This window comes from Tachypleus tridentatus, chromosome 10, assembly GCF_004210375.1.
Source record: "Tachypleus tridentatus isolate NWPU-2018 chromosome 10, ASM421037v1, whole genome shotgun sequence".
In the NCBI taxonomy this organism is placed as follows: Eukaryota; Metazoa; Arthropoda; class Merostomata; order Xiphosura; family Limulidae; genus Tachypleus; species Tachypleus tridentatus.
In genome coordinates, this window is record NC_134834.1 from 126,049,290 (window position 1) to 126,075,387 (window position 26,098).

At 33.1% G+C, this 26,098-nt stretch overlaps 1 protein-coding gene across 5 annotated transcripts in view; it reads right to left on the reverse strand.

Annotated features, from left to right (window-relative positions):
• LOC143230257 (BBSome complex member BBS7-like) overlaps positions 1-26,098 on the reverse strand; it is a 71,601-nt gene that overhangs the window by 1,933 nt on the left and 43,570 nt on the right. For 4 of the 5 annotated variants that reach the window (XM_076463474.1, XM_076463472.1, XM_076463475.1 and 1 more), the window contains 8 exons: positions 18,862-18,967; positions 16,974-17,169; positions 10,300-10,374; positions 9,494-9,696; positions 5,267-5,428; positions 3,844-3,953; positions 3,465-3,568; positions 1,223-1,346 (listed from right to left, as the gene is read on the reverse strand). In XM_076463474.1, coding sequence (XP_076319589.1) covers positions 1,223-1,346; positions 3,465-3,568; positions 3,844-3,953; positions 5,267-5,428; positions 9,494-9,696; positions 10,300-10,374; positions 16,974-17,169; positions 18,862-18,967 — 1,080 coding nt within the window. The remainder of the gene's footprint in view (positions 1-1,222; positions 1,347-3,464; positions 3,569-3,843; positions 3,954-5,266; positions 5,429-9,493; positions 9,697-10,299; positions 10,375-16,973; positions 17,170-18,861; positions 18,968-26,098) is intronic. The other variant, XM_076463476.1, reaches the window with a different exon arrangement.

Here is a 26,098-nt window from a genome sequence, read left to right on the forward strand (position 1 = left end):
AGTGCAATATCAAGGTTGACATCATAGTGCAATATCAAGGTTGACATCATAGTGCAATATCAAGGTTGACATCATAGTACAATATCAAGGTTGACATCATAGTACAATATCAAGGTTGACATCATAGTGCAATATCAAGGTTGACATCATAGTGCAATATCAAGGTTGACATCATAGTGCAATATGAAGGTTGACATCATGAGTGCAATATCAAGGTTGACATCATAGTGCAATATGAATGTTGACATCATAGTGCAACATCAAGGCTGACATCATAGTGCAATATCAAGGTTGACATCATCATAGTGCAATATCAAGGTTGACATCATAGTGCAATATCAAGGTTGACATCATAGTGCAATATCAAGGTTGACATCATAGTGCAATATGAAGGTTGACATCATAGTGCAATATCAAGGTTGACATCATAGTGCAATATCAAGGTTGACATCATAGTGCAATATCAAGGTTGACATCATAGTGCAATATCAAGGTTGACATCATAGTGCAATATCAAGGTTGACATCATATGCACAATGATTGACATCAAGTGCAATATCAAGGTTGACATCATAGTGCAATATCAGGGTTGACATCATGCAACATCAAGGCTGACATCATAGTGCAATATCAAGGTTGACATGATAGCAACACAATATCAAGGTTTGACATGATAGTACAATATCAAGGTTGACATCATAAGTACAATATATCAAGGTTGACATCAAGGTACAATATCAAGGTTGACATCATAGTGCAATATCAAGGTTGACATCATAGTACAATATCAAGGTTGACATCATAGTACAATATCAAGGTTGACATCATAGTACAATATCAAGGTTGACATCATAGTGCAATATCAAGGTTGACATCATAGTACAATATCAAGGTTGACATCATAGTACAATATCAAGGTTGACATCATAGTACAATATCAAGGTAACAGAGTGACCTTTCACCCATATCAGTGGAATTTAATTATGTAGTTATATACAATATCACATTTTCATATTTTTACGTGTCTCGTATATTACAATGATCTCTCGTGAAACTTGATGGGTTTGGGCATGTTTAAGACACCATATTATTTATATCTATCAGCTGTCAGATTATTCACAACATGAGTGGTTTAATCTCATCCTATTGTCACATATTTCCAAAAGTTGTTAATTTTAAAAGCATTAATGTAACTTTCTGACGTACGTGGTGTAAAACTCACCGTACAGTCTCTCCAGGTGACAGGGCTGCCGTTTAAACTCTTTCTGTAAATGCTCAGCATTGTCAAGTATATCCTGATATTCTGGAGTTAACGCACTTGTGTCATGCTCGTGGAGTTGTAGATCCTACCCAGAAACATTCAAGGTTACTTTTGGGTTTTTTTACAAATACAGATATGTCTTTGAAAACTGTTGGAAGGAAAAAACATCTTGGGTATAAACTGTACCATGCAAACATGACTGTAGCCTGGTAATTAAATGATGGTAAATATAAACCACCTTACATTTGGAGAAAAATAAAACCTGAGACAATGTGCAGAATCTTCAACCTATAGGGAAACATATCTAAGTGAACTGTGTCTGTAGCTGTGACAAGTTGGCCAAATTGAATGCAAGAAAAATGTGTTATATCTCTTTAGATTTAGATTCTAAAATTAACTTAATTTCAGCTACTTATAAAATATGTATAGAAATGTTTTAACTTTATCAAGTAACAAGGGGTTTGATTGTTAATATAACATCTTATACATATATCTGTAATGGGTTAAATGACCATATGAGAGACAGGTAAGGTTTAGCCATCCCTACTATGGACAGCTAACCAAAGATAACTCACTAGTTTGCAACGACTGTTCATTAAAGTAGCTACTTTTAACTTAAAAGTGAGACTGACTGTCACTCCAGAAATATACCCATAAATGAACATGAAAAGCATGTTAGGTATACTCACATCTTGAAGCCAAAACTCTAAAATATCCAGGTTTGTTAAAATCCACTAATCACAAAATAACCAAGAAGTAGAGAAAATAACGTTAATTAGTTAATGTGAGATTAATGGCATAACACAGGTGTTAACATGATAAAATGTTAAAAAACAACATATACTTGCAACACAAACAAAATAACAGATATTAAACATTCTACCAAATACATTATGTATCAGTAACATAATACAACATAAATAATATGATGTATCTCAACCAAATACATTATGTGTCAGTAACATAATACAACATAAATAATATGATGTATCTCAACCAAATACATTATGTGTCAGTAACATAATACAACATAAATAATATGATGTATCTCAACCAAATACATTATGTGTCAGTAACATAATACAACATAAATAATATGATGTATCTCAACCAAATACATTATGTGTCAGTAACATAATACAACATAAATAATATGATGTATCTCAACCAAATACATTATGTATCAGTAACATAATACAACATAAATAATATGATGTATCTCAACCAAATACATTATGTATCAGTAACATAATACAACATAAATAATATGATGTATCTCAACCAAATACATTATGTGTCAGTAACATAATACAACATAAATAATATGATGTATCTCAACCAAATACATTATGTGTCAGTAACATAATACAACATAAATAATATGATGTATCTCAACCAAATACATTATGTGTCAGTAACATAATACAACATAAATAATATGATGTATCTCAACCAAATACATTATGTATCAGTAACATAATACAACATAAATAATATGATGTATCTCAACCAAATACATTATGTATCAGTAACATAATACAACATAAATAATATGATGTATCTCAACCAAATACATTATGTATCAGTAACATAATACAACATAAATAATATGATGTATCTCAACCAAATACATTATGTATCAGTAACATAATACAACATAAATAATATGATGTATCTCAACCAAATACATTATGTGTCAGTAACATAATACAACATAAATAATATGATGTATCTCAACCAAATACATTATGTGTCAGTAACATAATACAACATAAATAATATGATGTATCTCAACCAAATACATTATGTATCAGTAACATAATACAACATAAATAATATGATGTATCTCAACCAAATACATTATGTATCAGTAACATAATACAACATAAATAATATGATGTATCTCAACCAAATACATTATGTATCAGTAACATAATACAACATAAATAATATGATGTATCTCAACCAAATACATTATGTATCAGTAACATAATACAACATAAATAATATGATGTATCTCAACCAAATACATTATGTATCAGTAACATAATACAACATAAATAATATGATGTATCTCATACTTCAGGGGTAAGTAGCACACATACACAAAAATAGATTAGTCAAAAAACAGTAACACATAATTCAGTGCACAATACACATTGCTATCACACTACAAATATAAACTAGATTGTAGACTACAGACCTTCAAAGCTTCAATTAACTGTACTTTCTTGGCTAACAGTAACTGTTCTTCCAGTTTGGGATGAATCAGATTTAATGTATGTGGAATACTAGTGTCATCTATATCTGAAATAGAAAAGGACAATTTCATTTACTAATTATACACAGATCAATATCTCAACAAAAAATACAATAACAATATTATGTATCAGTTACAGTAACATTATTCACTGTTCGATCTGACAAACTCTCACACATCAGTCTAACAACGTGATTTAACGTTTTGAGTAACATATGAACTTCTCAAGCTAACAAAGAGACTAATTTAATTGTGTAATTCTCTTATGACTCACAAGTTAAGTTCTATCTTTTCCATCTCACATATTGTAAAATTAACTTACCACATGAAATTTCAAGACGAATTTTTCTTTTAGTTGCTTCTTTGGTGAGGAAATCTTTCAAAATGGAGATGGTAGATATATTGTCTGATTTAAATATGGCTTCTCCTTTCCTATAACAAATTTATTAAAACTTCCACTTTCAACAAAGCTATTGTTTAACATAACAATAATAGACTTACAAACAATACTAAACTATAGTGAATGTTAAAACTGATACAGAGTGGGATATAAACTTACAAACAACACTAAACTATAGAGCATGTTAAAACTGATACAGAGTGGGATATAAAATTACAAACAATACTAAACTATAGAGCATGTTAAAACTGATACAGAGTTGGATATAAACTTACAAATAATACTAAACTATAGAGCATGTTAAAACTGATACACAGTGGGATATAAACTTACCTACAATACTAAACTATAGAGAATGTTAAAACTGATACACAGTGGGATATAAACTTACAAACAATACTAAACTATAGAGTATGTTAAAACTGATACACAGTGGGATATAAACTTACAAACAATACTAAACTATAGAGAATGTTAAAACTGATACAGAGTGAAATATAAACTTACAAACAACACTAAACTATAGAGCATGTTAAAAGTGATACAAAGTGAAATATAAACTTACAAACAACACTAAACTATAGAGCATGTTAAAAGTGATACAGAGTGGGATATAAACTTACAAACAACACTAAACTATAGAGCATGTTAAAACTGATACAGAGTTGGATATAAACTTACAAACAATACTAAACTATAGAGCATGTTAAAACTTATACAGAGTGAAATATAAACTTACAAACAACACTAAACTATAGAGCATGTTAAAAGTGATACAGAGTGAAATATAAACTTACAAACAACACTAAACTATAGAGCATGTTAAAACTGATACAGAGTGGGATATAAACTTACAAACAATACTAAACTATAGAGCATGTTAAAACTGATACAGAATGGAATATAAACTTACAAACAATACTAAACTATAGAGCATGTTAAAACTGATACAGAGTTGGATATAAACTTACAAACAACACTAAACTATAGAGCATGTTAAAACTGATACAGAGTGAAATATAAACTTACAAACAACACTAAACTATAGAGCATGTTAAAACTGATACAGAGTGGGATATAAACTTACAAACAATACTAAACTATAGAGCATGTTAAAACTGATACAGAGTGGAATATAAACTTACAAACAATACTAAACTATAGAGCATGTTAAAACTGATACAGAGTGAAATATAAACTTACAAACAACACTAAACTATAGAGCATGTTAAAACTGACAGAGTAAAAAACAGTTCTCTCTAAAGTATGTTAAAAACATGAGATATATTGGTTTCACCTAATTTCTATCATCAACTAAAGATGAATGAAGAAAGTTAGCTCTTACTTGTAAGAACAAGAGAGCACTGTGTCTAGAAACGTTGAAACAAAATAAAAGCTGGCTGTATCTCCAATAGTTTTCTCTGGGACTTCTGGAAGGCAGAATACAATCCAAGCATGCATTTCTCCAATACTAAATGCTCCCTTTAAAGTCAGTTTGTTAAGAGGCCTAAACCAAAATGTATTCCACATTTATAATAGAATTACTTGGTGTAAGTAAAAGTCAGTGAGCTCAAGAGATATACAAAAGTAAAGCCATTTAAAGAAAACAATGTCACTTTGTATGGTGTGAATTCCTTTTACAAGCTGGCAAACCATGATTAAATGTAATAATACTTATTGTACAGCATTAATATTATGTGTATAAAAACTTTTAATTTTTCTCCTTCACATTTATCCAAACTGATTAAGGTTTCCTTTTCTGGTCCTTACCCTCCACTATACTCTGGATAAAAGTTACATTCACATAACATTTTCCCATTTTATATGTCACTACATTCGTCCATTTCTTCTGCTTCTTCTCCACAACTATTATTAATTTCATCATCTCCCTATTGGTTTTATTACATATGACTGAGTCATCTAAGGTAAGTTTCAACTTCTCCATAACCGGTACGACATTCATCATCTCCGTATTGATTTTATTACACATGCTGAGTCGTCTAAAGTAAGTTTCTCTCATCTTCTCCATAAATGGTAAGACATTCATCATTTCCGTATTGATCTTATTACACATGCTGAGTCGTCTAAAGTAAGTTTCTCTCATCTTCTCCATAACCAGTACGACATTCATCATCTCCGTATTGATCTAATTACACATACTGAGTCATCTAAAGTAAGTTTCTCTCATCTTCTCCATAACCAGTACAACATTCATCATCTCCGTATTGATCTTATTACACATACTGAGTCATCTAAAGTAAGTTTCTCTCATCTTCTCCATAACTGGTACTACATTCATCATCTCCCTATTGGATTTACTCCTAATGTAGTTTTTGTTTCTTAAACTGCAGTATTTATCCTCATACAACATGATTTACTGTCTTACACATCTTCCCTGGTAACCATCTCTCACAGACTGCTCTACATCACCCATGATATCATTAATTTTATTGTGTGATCTCTTTACTCACCCGTCCAGAGTTCATTCAGGATATTTAAATATTTACATTATTTCAGCATCAACAAACACCCTCGTACACCTCTCACGCTGCCAGTGAATTTTACCATCACGTTCCTTGTGTTATTTTCTTGTGACCAAGAAGTCAGTCCTACCCCACGTCTAACAATGTTAAGGTCATGACTCCTACCCCACTTCTTACAATGTTAAGGTCATGACTCCTACCCCATGTCTAACAATGTTAAGGTCATGACTCCTACCCTTCTAACAATGTTAAGGTCATTGTTCCAACCCCACTTCTAACAATGTTAAGGTCATGACTCCTACCCCACTTCTAACAATGTTAAGGTCATGGTTCCTACCCCACTTCTAACAATGTTAAGGTCATTGTTCCAACCCCACTTCTAACAATGTTAAGGTCATGACTCCTACCCCACTTCTAACAATGTTAAGGTCATGACTCCTACCCCACTTCTAACAATGTTAAGGTCATAGTTCCTACCCCACTTCTAACAATCTTAAGGTCATGGTTTCTACCCCACTTCTAACAATGTTAAAATCATTGTTCCAACCCCACTTCTAACAATGTTAAGGACATGACTCCTACCCCACTTCTAACAATGTTAAGGTCATGACTCCTACCCCACTTCTAACAATGTTAAGGTCATAGTTCCTACCCCACTTCTAACAATGTTAAGGTCATGGTTCCTACCCCACTTCTAACAATGTTAAGGTCATTGTTCCAACCCCACTTCTAACAATGTTAAGGTCATGACTCCTACCCCACTTCTAACAATGTTAAGGTCATGACTCCTACCCCACTTCTAACAATGTTAAGGTCATTGTTCCAACCCCACTTCTAACAATGTTAAGGTCATTGTTCCAACCCCACTTCTAACAATGTTAAGGTCATGACTCCTACCCCACTTCTAACAATGTTAAGGTCATGACTCCTACCCCACTTCTAACAATGTTAAGGTCACGACTCCTACATCACTTCTAACAATGTTAAGGTCATGACTCCTACCCCACTTCTAACAATGTTAAGGTCATGGTTCCTACCCCACTTCTAACAATGTTAAGGTCATGGTTCCTACCCCACTTCTAACAATGTTAAGGTCATTGTTCCAACCCCACTTCTAACAATGTTAAGGTCATAACTCCTACCCCACTTCTAACAATGTTAAGGTCATGACTCCTACCCCACTTCTAACAATGTTAAGGTCATAACACTCCATGCTGCTTAGCTGCATAGCTCTGTGACCATATCTTTTTTGGACCAATTTTCAGAACTTGACAAGATTTGAGTTTTATGTTTGTTGTTAAACGTCCTTCTTTTCAGCACTGGGAGAACTGTCTATTGTATGCATACATTTGTAAACACTTTTCTAGTCCCTTAGGGATTTTCAAGAATTAAAAAGAGTATATGATGATGGTATTCCAGTAACTCCACATTATCCACAGCCACTGCCGATGGTATATTTCACTCCTTCCAAAGTTCATAAGTCGTACTCCATCACACATAACACCTCCAGAAGCCATTTACCCTAGAATGGGCTGATGACGTTAGCTCTTCAAATGCCACACAGTTTCTTAGAACCACAATAAACCATCTTTTTAAACTTCTGAAAGCCAAAGTGCCAAATAAAATGTTTAGAATCAGTAATTTCAAATTAAAGAAAAAAATCAATCAGGTTACCAAATCATTCTTTCAACCCCTTTGACTTCTAAGTTACTATGAGGACTACATAATGATAATAACAAAATGTACATAATGATAATAACAGAATGTACATAATGATAATAACAGAATGTACATAATGATAACAACAAAATGTACATAATGACAATAACAGAATGTACATAATGATAATAACAGAATGTACATAATGATAATAACAGAATGTACATAATGACCATAACAGAATGTACATAATGACCATAACAGAATGTACATAATGACAATAACAGAATGTACATAATGACAATAACAGAATGTACATAATGATAATAACAGAATGTACATAATGATAATAACACAATGTACATAATGATAATAACACAATGTACATAATAATAACACAATGTACATAATGACAATAACACAATGTACATAATGACAATAACAGAATGTACATAATGACAATAACAGAATAATGCGTAATGATAATAACAAAATGTACGTAATGATAATAACAGAATGTACATAATGATAATAACAGAATGTACATAATGACAATAACAGAATGTACATAATGATAATAACAGAATGTACATAATGATAATAACAGAATGTACATAATGATAATAACAGAATGTACATAATGACAATAACAGAATGTACATAATGACCATAACAGAATGTACATAATGACCATAACAGAATGTACATAATGACAATAACAGAATGTACATAATGACAATAACAGAATGTACATAATGATAATAACAGAATGTACATAATGATAATAACAGAATGTACATAATGATAATAACACAATGTACATAATGATAATAACACAATGTACATAATGACAATAACACAATGTACATAATGACAATAACAGAATGTACATAATGACAATAACAGAATGTACATAATGACAATAACAGAATGTACATAATGATAATAACAGAATGTACGTAATGATAATAACAAAATGTACGTAATGATAATAACAGAATGTACGTAATGATAATAACAGAATCTACATAATGACAATAACAAAATGATGTAATGATAATAACAAAATGTACGTAATGATAATAACAAAATGTACATAATGATAATAACAGAATGTACATAATGATAATAACAGAATGTACATAATGATAATAACAGAATGTACATAATGATAATAACAAAATGTACATAATGATAATAACAGAATGTTTTGGTGTAATTACTTAACAAACTAATAAATTTACATAATAACACTGAACTTATTTTTGCAGCAACAATCTGATAGCTGCAGCATCTCTATTTCTACTTTATTTCTTTTATCAAAGTGAATAATTACACAATATGCTCTAAGATAAGGAGAAACAAATTTGTTTTTTACTAAAAAAATACTTAATTGGCCTCAAAGTAACTTCTAATTTGTGAATTCTTACTTATTGTTATCAAACGAATGGCTTCTTCTGTGTAAAGATAAAGGTTTAATGTGGTACTGACGAACTTGGCAGCATTTTGGTTGGAGTCTTGGTGTAATGTAAGCCTGTAAGGTTCCATGTTGCCCTTCAATAGATCGTATTTTCACTTCTAGCCGAGTAGTGTTTGCTTGGCATCGGTAAGTGGCCAGCAGAAAGTTTCCATTCTGATATTTAAAAAACAATTTATTAAAGATATATATCTAGGAATGTAGGTCTTTATATTCAAGAACTTTTTTAAATTTCTATCTTTCCATGGACCCATCATTTCTAGCACCTGAAAACTTTTACATACATTCATATTTTCTACAGTTAACTATTATTGTGCAAAATGTTTCCATCACGAAAAGATCAAAATGTTAAAAATGTATTTTAAAGGCTGCTGGTATGGATATTAAAATGAAGTACTGAACAATGTTCCAACATTCTTAAGTTTTCTTAAACTTTTAATACCCATACCAGCTGTCTTTAGAATACATTCTTTACTTGAAGTGGATTTCTCATCATCAGGAAATAAAATAAAGATTAGACAGAATGCTGCAGGTTACTTAATTATTATTATACTGAGATATGAACTGAAACAGCAACTGTTTAGAACAGCACGTAGATCGTTTATAGTTTAAATACATAAAACAAGTTAGATAAAGATTACAAGTTCACTCTGTACAGTACACTAATAAATAATAAACAGAAATCAAGTTCCATTATAATACAAGTATAACTCAAATAATTAGAAAATATTTTGAAAACATACTGAGATAAACGTTTACCTCAGGATCACAAGCGCTGTAACTAACAACAGCTGAATTTCTTTCACTGTCCAATAAGTCAACGGGAACGTCACTCTAATAAAAAACAGAAACTGTAATTTTTATAATTTTCCAAAGAAAAGGAAATTTATTCTCAATTCACCAAGAAAGACAAACTTTGTAAGTAATGGATTTGGTGTTTTAAAGAAAATTATTTTTTAAAGAAAGACAAACTCTGTAAGTGATGGATTTGGTGTTTTGAAGAAAATTATTTTTTAAAGAAAGACAAACTCTGTATGTGATGGATTTGGTGTTTTAAAAAAATATTCTTTAAAGAAACACAAACTCTGTAAGTGATGGATTTGGTGTTTTAAAGAAAATTATTCTTTAAAGAAAGACAAACTCTGCATGTGATGGATTTGGTGTTTTGAAGAAAATTATTTTTTAAAGAAAGACAAACTCTGCATGTGATGGATTTGGTGTTTTAAAAAATATTCTTTAAAGAAAGACAAACTCTGTAAGTGATGGAGTTGGTGTTTTGAAGAAAATTATTTTTTAAAGAAAGACAAACTCTGCATGTGATGGATTTGGTGTTTTAAAAAATATTCTTTAAAGAAAGACAAACTCTGTAAGTGATGGAGTTGGTGTATTAAAGAAAATTATTCTTTAAAGAAAGACATACTCTGTATGTGATGGATTTGGTGTTTAAAAAAATATTTTTTAAAGAAAAACAAACTCTGTAAGTGATGGATTTGGTGTTTTAAAGAAAATTATTTTTTAAAGAAAGACAAACTCTGTAAGTGATGGATTTGCTGTTTTAAAGAAAATTATTTTTTAAAGACAAACTCTGTAAGTGATGGATTTGGTATTTTAAAGAAAGTTATTTTTTTAAAGAAAGACAAACTCTAAGTGATGGATTTGGTGTTTTAAAGAAAAGTAATTTTTAATGAATCCCAAACTGAAAAAATGAGAACTCAACATGATTGACAAATAAAACTTTTTGAGGATATTTCTAAACAATAATTTAAGCAGAAATTAAGATTAAGGTAAGATGCAGGTCCAACTATGTAAATTTGTCTGTAATATGTAAATTCAACTACAGTATTCTAGAAGAAATGTTTTACGTACACATATTTAAATATACAGAAACAGTAAATACTAAAGATTTACGTTACATAATAAAAAAAACTTACTTTAGGAATATATAAAAGGAACTAAATAACTTGAAATACAATGGTTGAATAGTGACAAATATCAGTTCTCACAATGTATAGACAGCTAAGTTGTAATAGCTGTAACCTATAGTTTTAACAGTGAACACACCTGGATAAGAACATTATCAATAGCTGTAACCTACAATTTTAACAATGAACACACCTGGATAAGAACAATATTAATGGCTGTAACCTATAGTTTTAACAGTGAACACACCTGGATAAGAACATTATTAATAGCTGTAACCTACAGTTTTAATAGTGAACACACTGGGATAAGACATTATCAATAGCTCTAACCTACAATTTTAACAGTGAACACACATCGATAGGAACATTATCAATAGCTGTAACCTGCAGTTTCAACAGTGAACACACCTGGATAAGGACATTATCAATGGCTGTAACCTACAGTTTTAACAGTGAACACACATGGATAAGAACATTATTAATGGCTGTAACCTACAGTTTTATCAGTGAACACACCTGGATAAGAACATTATCAATGGCTGTAACCTACAGTTTGAAGTGAACACACCTGGATAAGGACATTATCAATAGCTGTAACCTACAATTTTAACCATGAAAACACCTGGATAAGAACATTATCAATAGCTGTAACCTACAATTTTAACAGTGAACACACCTGAATAAGAACATTATCAACTGCTGTAACCTACAATTTTAACAGTGAACACACCTGGATAACAACACTATCAATAGCTGTAACCTACAATTTTAACAGTGAACACACCTGGATAAGAACATTATCAACAGCTGTAACCTACAGTTTTAAGTGAACACACCTGGATAACAACATTATCAATAGCTGTAACCTACAGTTTTAAGTGAACACACCTGGATAACAACATTATCAATAGCTGTAACCTACAGTTTTAACAGTGTATACACCTGGATAACAACATTATCAATAGCTGTAACCTACAGTTTTAACAGTGAATACACCTGAATAACAACATTATCAATACTACAGTTTTAACAGTGTATACACCTGGATAACAACATTATCAATGGCTGTAACCTACAATTTTAACAGTGAACAGACCTGGATAAGAACATTATTAATGGCTGTAACCTATAGTTTTAACAGTGAACACACCTGGATAACAACATTATTAATAGCTGTAACCTACAGTTTTAATAGTGAACACAGTGGGATAAGACATTATCAATAGCTCTAACCTACAATTTTAACAGTGAACACACATCGATAGGAACATTATCAATAGCTGTAACCTGCAGTTTCAACAGTGAACACACCTGGATAACAACATTATCAATAGCTGTAACCTGCAGTTTCAACAGTGAACACACCTGGAGAAGGACATTATCAATAGCTCTAACCTACAGTTTTAACAGTGTATACACCTGGATAAGGACATTATCAATGGCTGTAACCTACAGTTTTAACAGTGAACACACATGGATAAGAACATTATTAATGGCTGTAACCTACAGTTTTATCAGTGAACACACCTGGATAAGAACATTATCAATGGCTGTAACCTACAGTTTGAAGTGAACACACCTGGATAAGGACATTATCAATAGCTGTAACCTACAATTTTAACCATGAAAACACCTGGATAAGAACATTATCAATAGCTGTAACCTACAATTTTAACAGTGAACACACCTGAATAAGAACATTATCAACTGCTGTAACCTACAATTTTAACAGTGAACACACCTGGATAACAACACTATCAATAGCTGTAACCTACAATTTTAACAGTGAACACACCTGGATAAGAACATTATCAACAGCTGTAACCTACAGTTTTAAGTGAACACACCTGGATAACAACATTATCAATAGCTGTAACCTACAGTTTTAAGTGAACACACCTAGATAACAACATTATCAATAGCTGTAACCTACAGTTTTAACAGTGTATACACCTGGATAACAACATTATCAATGGCTGTAACCTACAGTTTTAACAGTGAATACACCTGAATAACAACATTATCAATAGCTGTAACCTACAGTTTTAACAGTGAACACACCTGAATAAGAACATTATCAATAGCTGTAACCTACAGTTTTAACAGTGAATACACCTGAATAACAACATTATCAATAGCTGTAACCTACAGTTTTAACAGTGAACACACCTGAATAAGAACATTATCAATAGCTGTAACCTAGAATTTTAACAGTGAACACACTTGGATAACAACATTATCAATGGCTGTAACCTACAGTTTTAACAGTGAACACACCTGGATAACAACATTATTAATAGCTGTAACCTACAGTTTTAATAGTGAACACACCTGGATAACAACATTATCAATAGCTGCAACCTACAATTTTAACAGTGAACAGACCTGGATAACAACATTATCAATGGCTGTAACCTACAGTTTTAACAGTGAACACACCTGGATAACAACATTATTAATAGCTGTAACCTACAGTTTTAATAGTGAACACACCTGGATAACAACATTATCAATAGCTGCAACCTACAATTTTAACAGTGAACAGACCTGGATAACAACATTATCAATAGCTGTAACCTACAGTTTTAAAAGTGTATACACCTGGGAAACAACATTATCAATAGCTGTAACCTACAGTTTTAACAGTTTATACACCTGGATAAGAATATTATTAATGGCTGTAATCTACAGTTTAACAATGCTCACACCTGGATAACAACATTATCAATGGCTGTAACCTACAGTATTAACAGTGAACACACCTGGATAAGAACATTATCAATAGCTGTAACCTACAGTTTTAACAGTGAACACACCTGGATAAGAACATTATCAATAGCTGTAACCTACAATTTTAACAATGAACACACCTGAATAAGAACATTATCAATGGCTGTAACCTACAGTTTTAAGAGTGAACACACCTGGATAAGAACATTATCAATGGCTGTAACCTACAGTTTTAACAGTGTATACACCTAGATAACAACATTATCAATGGCTGTAACCTACAGTTTTAACAGTGAATACACCTGAATAACAACATTATCAATAGCTGTAACCTACAGTTTTAACAGTGCTCTTCACCTGGATAACAACATTATCAATGGCTGTAACCTACAGTTTTAACAGTGTATACATGTGGATAACAACATTATCAATAGCTGTAACCTGCAATTTTAACAGTGAACACACCTGGATAAAAACATTATCAACAGCTGTAACCTACAGTTTTAACAGTGAACACACCTGGATAAAAACATTATCAACAGCTGTAACCTACAGTTTTAATAGTGTATACACCTGGATAAGAACATTATCAATGGCTGTAACCTACAGTTTTAATAGTGTATACACCTGGATAACAACATTATCAATGGCTGTAACCTACAGTTTTAATAGTGTATACACCTGGATAAGAACATTATCAATGGCTGTAACCTATAGTTTTAACAGTGAACACACCTGGATAAGAAAATTATCAATAGCTGCAACCTACAATTTTAACAGTGAACACACCTGGATAAGAATATTATTAATGGCTGTAATCTACAGTTTTAACAATGCTCACACCTGGATAACAACATTATCAATGGCTGTAACCTACAGTATTAACAGTGAACACACCTGGATAAGAACATTATCAACAGCTGTAACCTACAGTTTTAATAGTGTATACACCTGGATAAGAACATTATCAATGGCTGTAACCTACAGTTTTAATAGTGTATACACCTGGATAAGAACATTATCAATGGCTGTAACCTACAGTTTTATCAGTGAACAGACCTGGATAAAAACATTATCAATGGCTGTAACCTACAGTTTTAATAGTGTATACACCTGGATAAGAAAATTATCAATAGCTGTAACCTACAGTTTTAACAGTGAACACACCTGGATAAGAACATTATCAACAGCTGTAACCTACAGTTTTAACAGTGAACAGACCTGGATAAAAACATTATCAATGGCTGTAACCTACAGTTTTAATAGTGTATACACCTGGATAAGAAAATTATCAATAGCTGTAACCTACAGTTTTAACAGTGAACACACCTGGATAAGAACATTATCAACAGCTGTAACCTACAGTTTTAAGTGAACACAACTGGATAACAACATTATCAATGGCTGTAACCTACAGTTTTAATAGTGTATACACCTGGATAAGAACATTATCAATGGCTGTAACCTACAGTTTTATCAGTGAACACACCTGGATAACAACATTATCAATGGCTGTAACCTACAGTTTTAATAGTGTATACACCTGGATAAGAAAATTATCAATGGCTGTAACCTACAGTTTTAACAGTGTATACACCTGGATAAGAAAATTATCAATGGCTGTAACCTACAGTTTTAACAGTGTATACACCTGGATAAGAAAATTATCAATGGCTGTAACCTACAGTTTTAACAGTGTATACACCTGGATAAGAACATTATCAATGGCTGTAACCTACAGTTTTAACAGTGAACACACCTGGATAAGAACATTATCAACAGCTGTAACCTACAGTTTTAATAGTGTATACACCTGGATAAGAAAATTATCAATAGCTGTAACCTACAGTTTTAACAGTGAACACACCTGGATAAGAACATTATCAACAGCTGTAACCTACAGTTTTAACAGTGAACAGACCTGGATAAAAACATTATCAATGGCTGTAACCTACAGTTTTAATAGTGTATACACCTGAATAAGAAAATTATCAATAGCTGTAACCTACAGTTTTAACAGTGAACACACCTGGATAAGAACATTATCAACAGCTGTAACCTACAGTTTTAAGTGAACACAACTGGATAACAACATTATCAATGGCTGTAACCTACAGTTTTAACAGTGTATACACGTGGATAACAACATTATCAATAGCTGTAACCTGCAGTTTTAACAGTGAACACACCTGGATAAAAACATTATCAACAGCTGTAACCTACAGTTTTAACAGTGAACACACCTGGATAAAAACATTATCAACAGCTGTAACCTACAGTTTTAATAGTGTATACACCTGGATAAGAACATTATCAATGGCTGTAACCTACAGTTTTAATAGTGTATACACCTGGATAAGAACATTATCAATGGCTGTAACCTACAGTTTTATCAGTGAACACACCTGGATAACAACATTATCAATGGCTGTAACCTACAGTTTTAATAGTGTATACACCTGGATAAGAACATTATCAATGGCTGTAACCTACAGTTTTAACAGTGAACACACCTGGATAAGAACATTATCAATGGCTGTAACCTACAGTTTTAACAGTGAACACACCTGGATAAGAAAATTATCAATGGCTGTAACCTACAGTTTTAACAGTGAACACACCTGGATAAGAAAATTATCAATGGCTGTAACCTACAGTTTTAACAGTGTATACACCTGGATAAGAACATTATCAATGGCTGTAACCTACAGTTTTAACAGTGAACACACCTGGATAAGAATATTATCAACAGCTGTAACCTGTAGTTTTAAGTGAACACACCTGGATAAGAACATTATCAATAGCTGTTTGCACTTCGATTGTTAACAGATATGATGCATCTTCATGGTTTAGATAAAAGTTGTCATTGATACTGAAATAAGGAACAGCAGATATTCCTCCAAGCTCAGACTGGGTCGACAGCTGATACTGTTCTCTCTCTTTAATTACTTGTTCCTGAAGTTCATCAACCTCTGCTCTATAAAATTAAATGTAAATTTAATCTCATTCAAAGACCCTTGAAATCGTTTTTAATTTTTTGTATCATTTATTAGATAAGAGAGAAATATGTATAACTACAGGTTTGTAGAACGTACTCGACGAGATTTGTTTAAATATGATCTTAAATCGTAATTTTAACACTGGCATTTGTAACTATCTTAAGTTTAGTTACATTTTGTTATAACAAGTGTTCTGTTGCTGTAGCAGTTTCTTACACCTTCTTGTTCCACTTAGCTCATAAAATTATCAAACAAGTTTCTCTGCAATAATCAAATGCAAAAATGAAACTCAAAATAACACAAACCAGTTTCACAAGTTAATATTGAGTCAACATTCCTTTAGATTTCAGTACTGTTTCACATCAACGTGGCAAGCATTCAGTAAGTTTGTAGAAATATTCCCAACTGACTGACTGCTATTCTTAGAGTACTTCAAAACATTCACCTCCTGTGTCTGACTTGCAATCTTTTATTAATCAGTTTAACTCAACTTATAAATTTTCAATATAATTGATACCAGGTGATTGATCTGGCCTTTCCATAACATCAAGTCTCTTATTTTTAAGATATCTTCTAACAACTCCACAGTTACCGAGAAACTTGTTGAATGATTTAGTAATTAACTGGAATAAGAAGATCTACTAAACTACACCAGGTGCACAACACTTGTTATAACAAACTACAGCAGGTGCAGAACACTTGTTATAACAAACTACAGCAGGTGCAGAACACTTGTTATAACAAACTACAGCAGGTGCAGAACACTTGTTATAACAAACTACAGCAGGTGCAGAACACTTGTTATAACAAACTACAGCAGGTGCACAACACTTGTTATAACAAACTACAACAGGTGCACAACACTTGTTATAACAAACTACAACAGGTGCACAACACTTGTTATAACAAACTACAACAGGTGCACAACACTTGTTATAACAAACTACAGAAGGTGCACAACACTTGTTATAACAAACTACAGAAGGTGCACAACACTTGTTATAACAAACTACAACAGGTGCACAACACTTGTTATAACAAACTACAACAGGTGCACAACACTTGTTATAACAAACTACAACAGGTGCACAACACTTGTTATAACAAACTACAGCAGATGCACAACACTTGTTATAATAAACTACAGCAGATGCACAACACTTGTTATAATAAAATGTAACTAAAGTTATGAAAAGTTCAGGTGATTACAAAAGCCAGTGTTAAAATTAAGATTTGAAATATTATTTAAACAGATCTCGTTGAGTGCTTTCTAAAAACATATAGTTTTACATATTTTTCTGTTATCTGATAAAATATATAACAAATGAACATTTTCCAAGAAAGCTGTTTTTTGTCCAACCCCCTGCATATTATTTTTCATTCTTTAAGTTATGTATTTTTCACCCAGAGGAAGTATATTTATTATTTATATTTATATTTATTATTTATATTTGAACTCTTATTAAACTCCATAATGTCATGACATATTATGAAATTAAAAAGTACATTCTTACTTTTACTTAGAAATCTCTAACAAGTAAAATGAAAGATCAGTTTTAAAAACATAAAACTACAAAAATGTATGATTATGTAGAAGTGTATGATATGTTTATTTACTTGTAAAAAGCTGATAAACTAAGTAAAGACTAAAGAATCTAACATTAACATACTTTAAACTAAGAATCTTCTGTTGAATCTCTGGAGCAATCATAAAAGATGCTCCGGCTGATGTAGGGGGCTTGGGCGGTGATTTAGTGCTCAAACCAAATATTACACCTGAACAAATAAACACAAAACATGTCCAGTGAGTTGACATTCTAAACCAGTCACAATCAATCCAGAACACAGATAGTATGTTGTATAAAATAATTCACATAAAACATGCATAACCTACAAAATTATATTTTGTGCGCTCAAAATTCCATCTTGTGTCTTATAAGTTAAAATTGAACTATCAAGACATTTTTGTTCATTGTTAAGTAAAAACAGCTAAAATAATAATCTATAAAGAAATAAGTGACAAGTTCAAGAAACAAAATATTGATAACTAAATCAAATGAAATAAACATGTTGTTCAAACTTAAGCAAAATACACATACTTTAACAAGGAAACCAAATATTAAAACAGACTGCCTTAAAGTAACATTGGTCACATTTTTTACCATAAAATAATAATAAATCAACCCAGAGTCATATTTTAATACCCAGAGTGAGCACATAGCTCATTGTGTTTGGCTTTATACTTAATAATAAATCACTTTTACTGCCATTAATTTGTAAATGAAAATACATTTTAATTTTCTTTAACTGTCTGGTAATCACAGTTTTACACTCTCAAACAATTTACAGATTTCTCAATTGTCTTCCACGAAAGTAAATGCAACACTTGATAAAAATTGTTCCATATTCCTGGTTTGTAAAATTCTAATGTTGTAAATATACTCCAGGCTAATTGAACTCTTCCCAAAACTGCCCTTACAAATATAACAAGCAAAAGGTCAAACAAACATGCAGAATTTTGTGCACTGATTTCTAGCTGCAAGTGAATCTTACAAAAGAAACATTACAGAAGCACCGAGCAACAAACTGAGTGTTTCTGGATCTATAAAATGTACATCTAATACCTTAACTTGTAGATTCTCTGTGCCGAGTCCTGAGAAATCAATAGGTAATTTGGATCAAGTCGTTTTCTGAGGGTTCAGAAGAGAGGCCAAAGACCCAGCCTGTACAGATATGAATACAACAATGACCACAAGCAACCACAGAATGACCAGCATTATACATGTGATACATATATGAAGAGACACAGCAATCTTTTACTCATGAAGAAATATGGAAATGACTATCCACATTTAACAGTTTTAAACGTGTAGTTTGTGTAAACCTGTAAACAAAAAGGGTATGAACACTTGTATGATCAACCCTTGGTGTGTGGGTAGTACATAAGCCTTGGTTTATACGTCATCAGAAGAACTGCTTCTCTAAGTTAAATTATACAATAAAATGTCATTTTAAAGTAACCTCTACAGGTCTACAGACACTACATGTATAAAACAGAATAGAAACACACCTGTAATTATACACACACACCATTAATTTAACAGAAACACATCCATAAATATAATACATACAGATAAGTAATCTGTTAATGATATATACATATATAAATAGAACACATCTGTAAGTACATGCACACACACAAATTTATAAGTACAAACCTATATACAAAAAAAGTATAAAGAAATATATGAATTATATCTACAACTATAAAATTATTGTCTTTTTTTTCACAAACAATTAAGATTTAACAAAATTAACTCTAACACAGACTTGCTAATTTACTCTAACATAATCAACCCAATAAAGACAGTTCATAACTGGAAAGTTAACATTTTTCTAAATTGAAAATATATTTACAATAACACTTACCTTCACTGACACTATAACTATTTCTTGATCTCCAGGGTTTCCCTCTTTGCCTACCTAAGCATTGAGAAAACTCACTTTTATACCCCACTTGAATGTCAAGCAAACTTTAATTTCTCTACCAACATCAATGAACCCTCTATCAAGGTACTGTATACTCATCCTGATAACTTGATCACTTTCTCAAGATAAAAATGGTACATGAGAGGAGGAACTGACTACATCCAGAACAGGTATGCTCTTCACCTGGATATTAGTTCCTATTATAAATGAGGGAATAGAATATGAGTAATAATCAGTATAGGACAAACTCAATTGAATAACAGAGGTTCCACAACTCAGGATTGGAATTAAGGGATCATATTACCTACATCCCACCTTGCAACCAGTAGTAATTACAATGAAAGTGGTTGCTAGTGTGAAATTAAGAAAAGAAAGCATACCTGCCTGGGAAATATCCACCACAGAGTCAGATTTAATGAAAAATAAATGGACTCTGTAATTAAAAGTATATAACTGAAAAAAATACTCATCTCTAACAGATGTGGTCAAAACAACTACAGGAGATAGTTAAAATCCCTCAAAAGAGGATACTTTCAAGTCATGTAAATAATAAAATAGGAAGGTATTCAAAAGCAGTCACAAACTAGCCCTTCAGGGCCATGACAGGAGATAAAAATTGGGATCAGAGTGGTCATGAAGGTGAGGAATGGCTAGCAAATGAATTGGTAAGAAATATCTTTTTCTGCTAGTCTTGGGAATTTACCTCTAAGGGTAAAGCAGGAATTATGAGAGTCCTATACACGTGGATTGCAGACAACTCTAAACAAACATATCCACAGGAAAAAAAAAACATTTAAGAGAAAGGTAAAAAAACACAATATGAACCTAAGCACTCAAAAGGCAGATGATCCAATGCATTTAAAACAACTGTAAAATCACAATTCAGAAACTGGAAAGATTATTTGGGCCAAAGAATACGAAAGGATTTTAGTAGACCTGATAGAATTGGAGATTGAAAAAACCATCTGACATTTAGAATACCTAAAAATTAAAAATGTAATTGGAGTTAAAAAGCCTAATGGCCTTTAAAATTTAGAAACACAACTAAGGTGGACAGTGTCACCATCACCAATGACACTGTTCAATGTCAAGTGTGAACCCCTGGTAAAAATGTCTTAAATGATGCTATCACTCACAGTAATAATGACGTTATGACAGTAAAATGTGGGCTATTGTGACTCCAGTGTCAATCAGACCACACATTAGTGCATCAGTACAAGATAAAAGAAAATGACATGTTAAAAAACTGTGACTAATGAGTAGTCTAGCAAGGACAACTTCCTCCTTCTGATCCTTACAGAAGCAAGATGGCCAAAATCTAATAAAAGGTTTTTATCTGAAAAAGCTTGTTACCACGTTGCTCACTCCAAGTCAACTGCCAACTGGCACAGAGCCAAGCCTAAAACACAGGACTGTAATCCATGTAAGGGACAGGCACAACAATGATAGTACACAGGACTGTAATCCATGTAAGAGACAGGCACAACAATGATAGTACACAGGACTGTAATCCATGTAGGGGACAGGCACAACAATGATAGTACACAGGACTGTAATCCATGTAAGAGACAGGCACAACAATGATAGTACACAGGACTGTAATCCATGTACGGGACAGGCACAGTGATGATAGTACACAGGACTGTAATCCATGTAGTGGACAGGCACAGCAATGATAGTACAAGATGAGACATACTCAGCTGCGGTGTCAGTTAGCTTGTTCCCACAAATACCAACGTGGCCTGGTATACATAAGTACTGGATACAAATAGATGATAAAAAGAAATGAGCCAGCTGGTTTTGAATATAAACTAGAATAGGGTGAGAACTAAAGTCAAGCAATTCCAGGGCCAGTAGAAAGCTAAGTAAATTGGTATAAATAGTACAGTTTGTGTACTGCATAGTTTCTATGCTATCCAGGAAAAAAAAAAAGGCATACAGAAAGTGTAGAAGTGATCATGTGTGCAACCACCTAACCACAACAAACCATGGCAAAGTCCACAGAGTCATCTGATTTCAAACCATGTATATAAATGGGAATGGAAGAATGGTTTGAAAGATATTGGGTAAATAGAAGAACAATACTTCCAATCAGGAGTATCTGCCTTCTTCAGATAACTCAAAGAAAGGTCACACTTGGGATGTTAATAAGACATGGTGGGATGGGCTAACCTATGGAGACAGCAATGTCATCCAAGGACATACCCAATTCATCCAACTGTGTCTGGAAACAAAAGCCAAAAGGAGCAATGGCAGACCATCTATTCTGTAAAACATGGTCCACTTAGGAAGGAAAAAACAACTCCAGATGGGATACTGTAGTAAGTATCAGAGTTTTCCCACACACAGTAAAGACAGATGCATACGGCAGAGGTGTAGAGGACATTCATGAGACTCAAAGTACAAACTATGAACTGGAGAAGCATGGAAAGCCTCTGATGGTGAACAGGGTCCAACATCTTCGAGGCCAAGGTCCCGACAGAGCCATAGACCCATAGTCTAGTTTTGATTGAATAAGGGCACAATAGATTTTTAGCACAGAGCATCAATCTGCTCCCAAGAGGTGGAAGAAAGGATATAGAGGATGTTCAGTGCCCTTGTACACTTGACACATAGCTACCTGATGTGTAGAATAAAGGTCAGCTTATGGTCAAAGATAAGTCCCAAAAGTTTCACCTCAGAGATCCACAGAAAGCCCAACTTCTCTAAGATGGAGCTTGGGAATGAGGTGAATGCCCTGTTAGCAGCAGATGTGCATGTACACAGTTTTAGAGCAAGAAAAGATAAAACCATTTGTTGTGGTACACTTCAATAAATAACTGAGGGGAGTTTGTGGCTGCTGCTCAATAAACCTCATGCTCAACGACTGACACAAGATGTGGAAGTCGTTGGCATAGAGACTGCTGCAACTGTAGGTGGGAGTTGTCCAATAATGGCATTAATCTTTATAATAAAAAGTGTGACACTCAATACACAGCCCTAATAGAACTCCAAGTTCCTGTGACAAAGTGTCAAACCTACACAAACTTCGAATCACTGGTCCATTAAAAATGTTTAATTAAAAATGGGCAAATGACCACGCAACTCTATGAGTGAAGGTCTCGCAGAATGCCATACCTCCATATAATATCACAGGCTTTCTCAAGGTAAAAAAATAGAGAAACAAGGTGTTGTTGCTTGAGAAAGGCTTCCCTGATTGACGTTTCAAGTTAAATCAGGTGGTCCATGGTGGAGCTCTGTCATTGGAACCAACACTGGGTGGGAAAGAGAAGGTTGTTTGATTCAAGGAACCAAACAAGATGAGCATCAACCATCCCTCTCTCAGATCTTACAGATGTCTCGTCAAAGCAATCTGATTGTAGTTTGAAGGAATCTTGGGAACCTTCCCAGGCTTAGAAAAAGGGAAGACAACAGCATGGTGTCAAGCATCAGAAAAAAACATTCTCCTGCCAAATTCGGTTAAAAACAACCAGAAGAACAGAAGAGAGGCAGGAGAGAGATGACTCAGCATCTTGTAGTGAATACCATCAGGTCTGACTGATGTACTGCCAGACTGATGAAGAGCAAGCTTGAATTTGACCAGCATAAAGGGCAATTATTCTCGGAGAGATGATCAGCCAAAAATGAAAGAGGTGATCTCTCTGCTTGAGTCTTGATGGCTTAAAACAGGGGTCACCAAACGTTTTTCCACAAGGGGCCAGATTACTTGAGGAATGAGAAGCAGGCAGTATGATCATTATGTTCAATACTCATAAGCTAGAACGAAAGCTCTCTGTAAAAGACTTAACACTAAGTTTAGGATGCCACATTAGCCATGTGGGAGTAGCATGCAATGCACACATATAATAAAAAAGCAAACAGAAATACAACCAACATTTTATTTACCAAAGGGTTATCAAAGAAGGTGACACTAACAAAACAATTGTCACATTGCACATACATAGTGAGTACATATCTCAATTTCACTAAGCTGCAAAAAAGTTAGCGAGATTTATGAAATTGGCATTTGGCTTTCAAAATATCTTCAATGTTCAGTTTTGAATTGCTGCATCCAATCATTAGAATTGCTTTCAAATGTTCATCAGTCAACCTTGATCTATGTACCAACTTCACATACTTCATTTTTGAAAATGCTTCTTCACAGACATAAGTTGTTCCAAACACTGATGCCATACCAGATGCAAACTGCTTCAGCTTTGGAAAATCATTTTCAGGTATGCAGCTGTAAAATTCAATAAGTTGCCCCTCTCTGTGTTTTGCTTTCAACAAGTCATTTCCTTGCAAATCAATTTCCTCCAGCTGAAGTTCCTCGGGCACGTCATCAATGACACAATCAAAAGGATTCTGAAAAAGGAGAATGTTACTTTCGATCCTGTCAAGATCCAAAAATCTGTCTAAAATTGTTTATTTAAATCACCAATAATCTTTTTCTGAAACACCAGATTGACATCTTCTGCAATTCCAACATGAAACTCATTGAAACACTGAAAATGAGAGGTTTCCTCCTTCCAAATGTGCTTCAAACAATGACAGCTTTCTCTGAAATCCTTTAATGATTCTATAGAAATCACAGACAAGGTTATTCATCCCCTGAAATTTCAAGTTCAATTCATTCATGTGGGATGTGATGTCACCAAAAATGGCAACTTTGACAACCAGGTTGGATCCGACAGAAGTGGATGGCTCTATATTTCTCGATAAGAAATATATCTATTTCTCTTCTCAGCTTATAAAAACGAGACAAGACTTTACCGCAGCTGAGCCACCTCACCGCCATGTGATAAGGCAAGTCACAGAAATCCGAATCAATTTCTTCAAGAAACGCCTTGATTAAGTGCATGATGCCGAATAAAGTTCACTGCAGAAATGACTGGTTTCAGTACACAAGAAATATCTAAGTCTTTTCCACAGAGTGCTTGCTGATGTATGATACAGTGTATGAACAGAGCGCTTGGGAGTTGAAGATCTTCCAACTGTTTCCTGATCAGCCCCACCAGACCCTTTTTTACTCCAGCCATGTTTTTTCCTCCATAAACTGTTACACCTCTAAGCTGATTCCACTGAAGGTTATAGTCTTGCAAAGTTTTATTCACTTCCATGAAAATGTCTTCTCCAGTTGTTCTTCCGTGATATGAAAGTCAAAATTAACTCAACAAATGAACACAATAAGTTGTGACATACTCGAGATACCAGTAGACTCATCCAGTGCCAGAGAATACCATAGGAAGATTCTAGCTTTTTGTTGTATCTGTAATACGATGTTCTCTCCAAGTTCTTCTGCTCTCCGTACAACTGAAGTTGCTGAAAGGCTGATACTTTCAAAGAAATTGGCTTTTTCAGGACAAAGTTCATTTGCTGCTTCCATCATACATTCTTTGATGAAGTTGCCGTCAGTAAAAGGTTTTCCTCGCTCTGCCA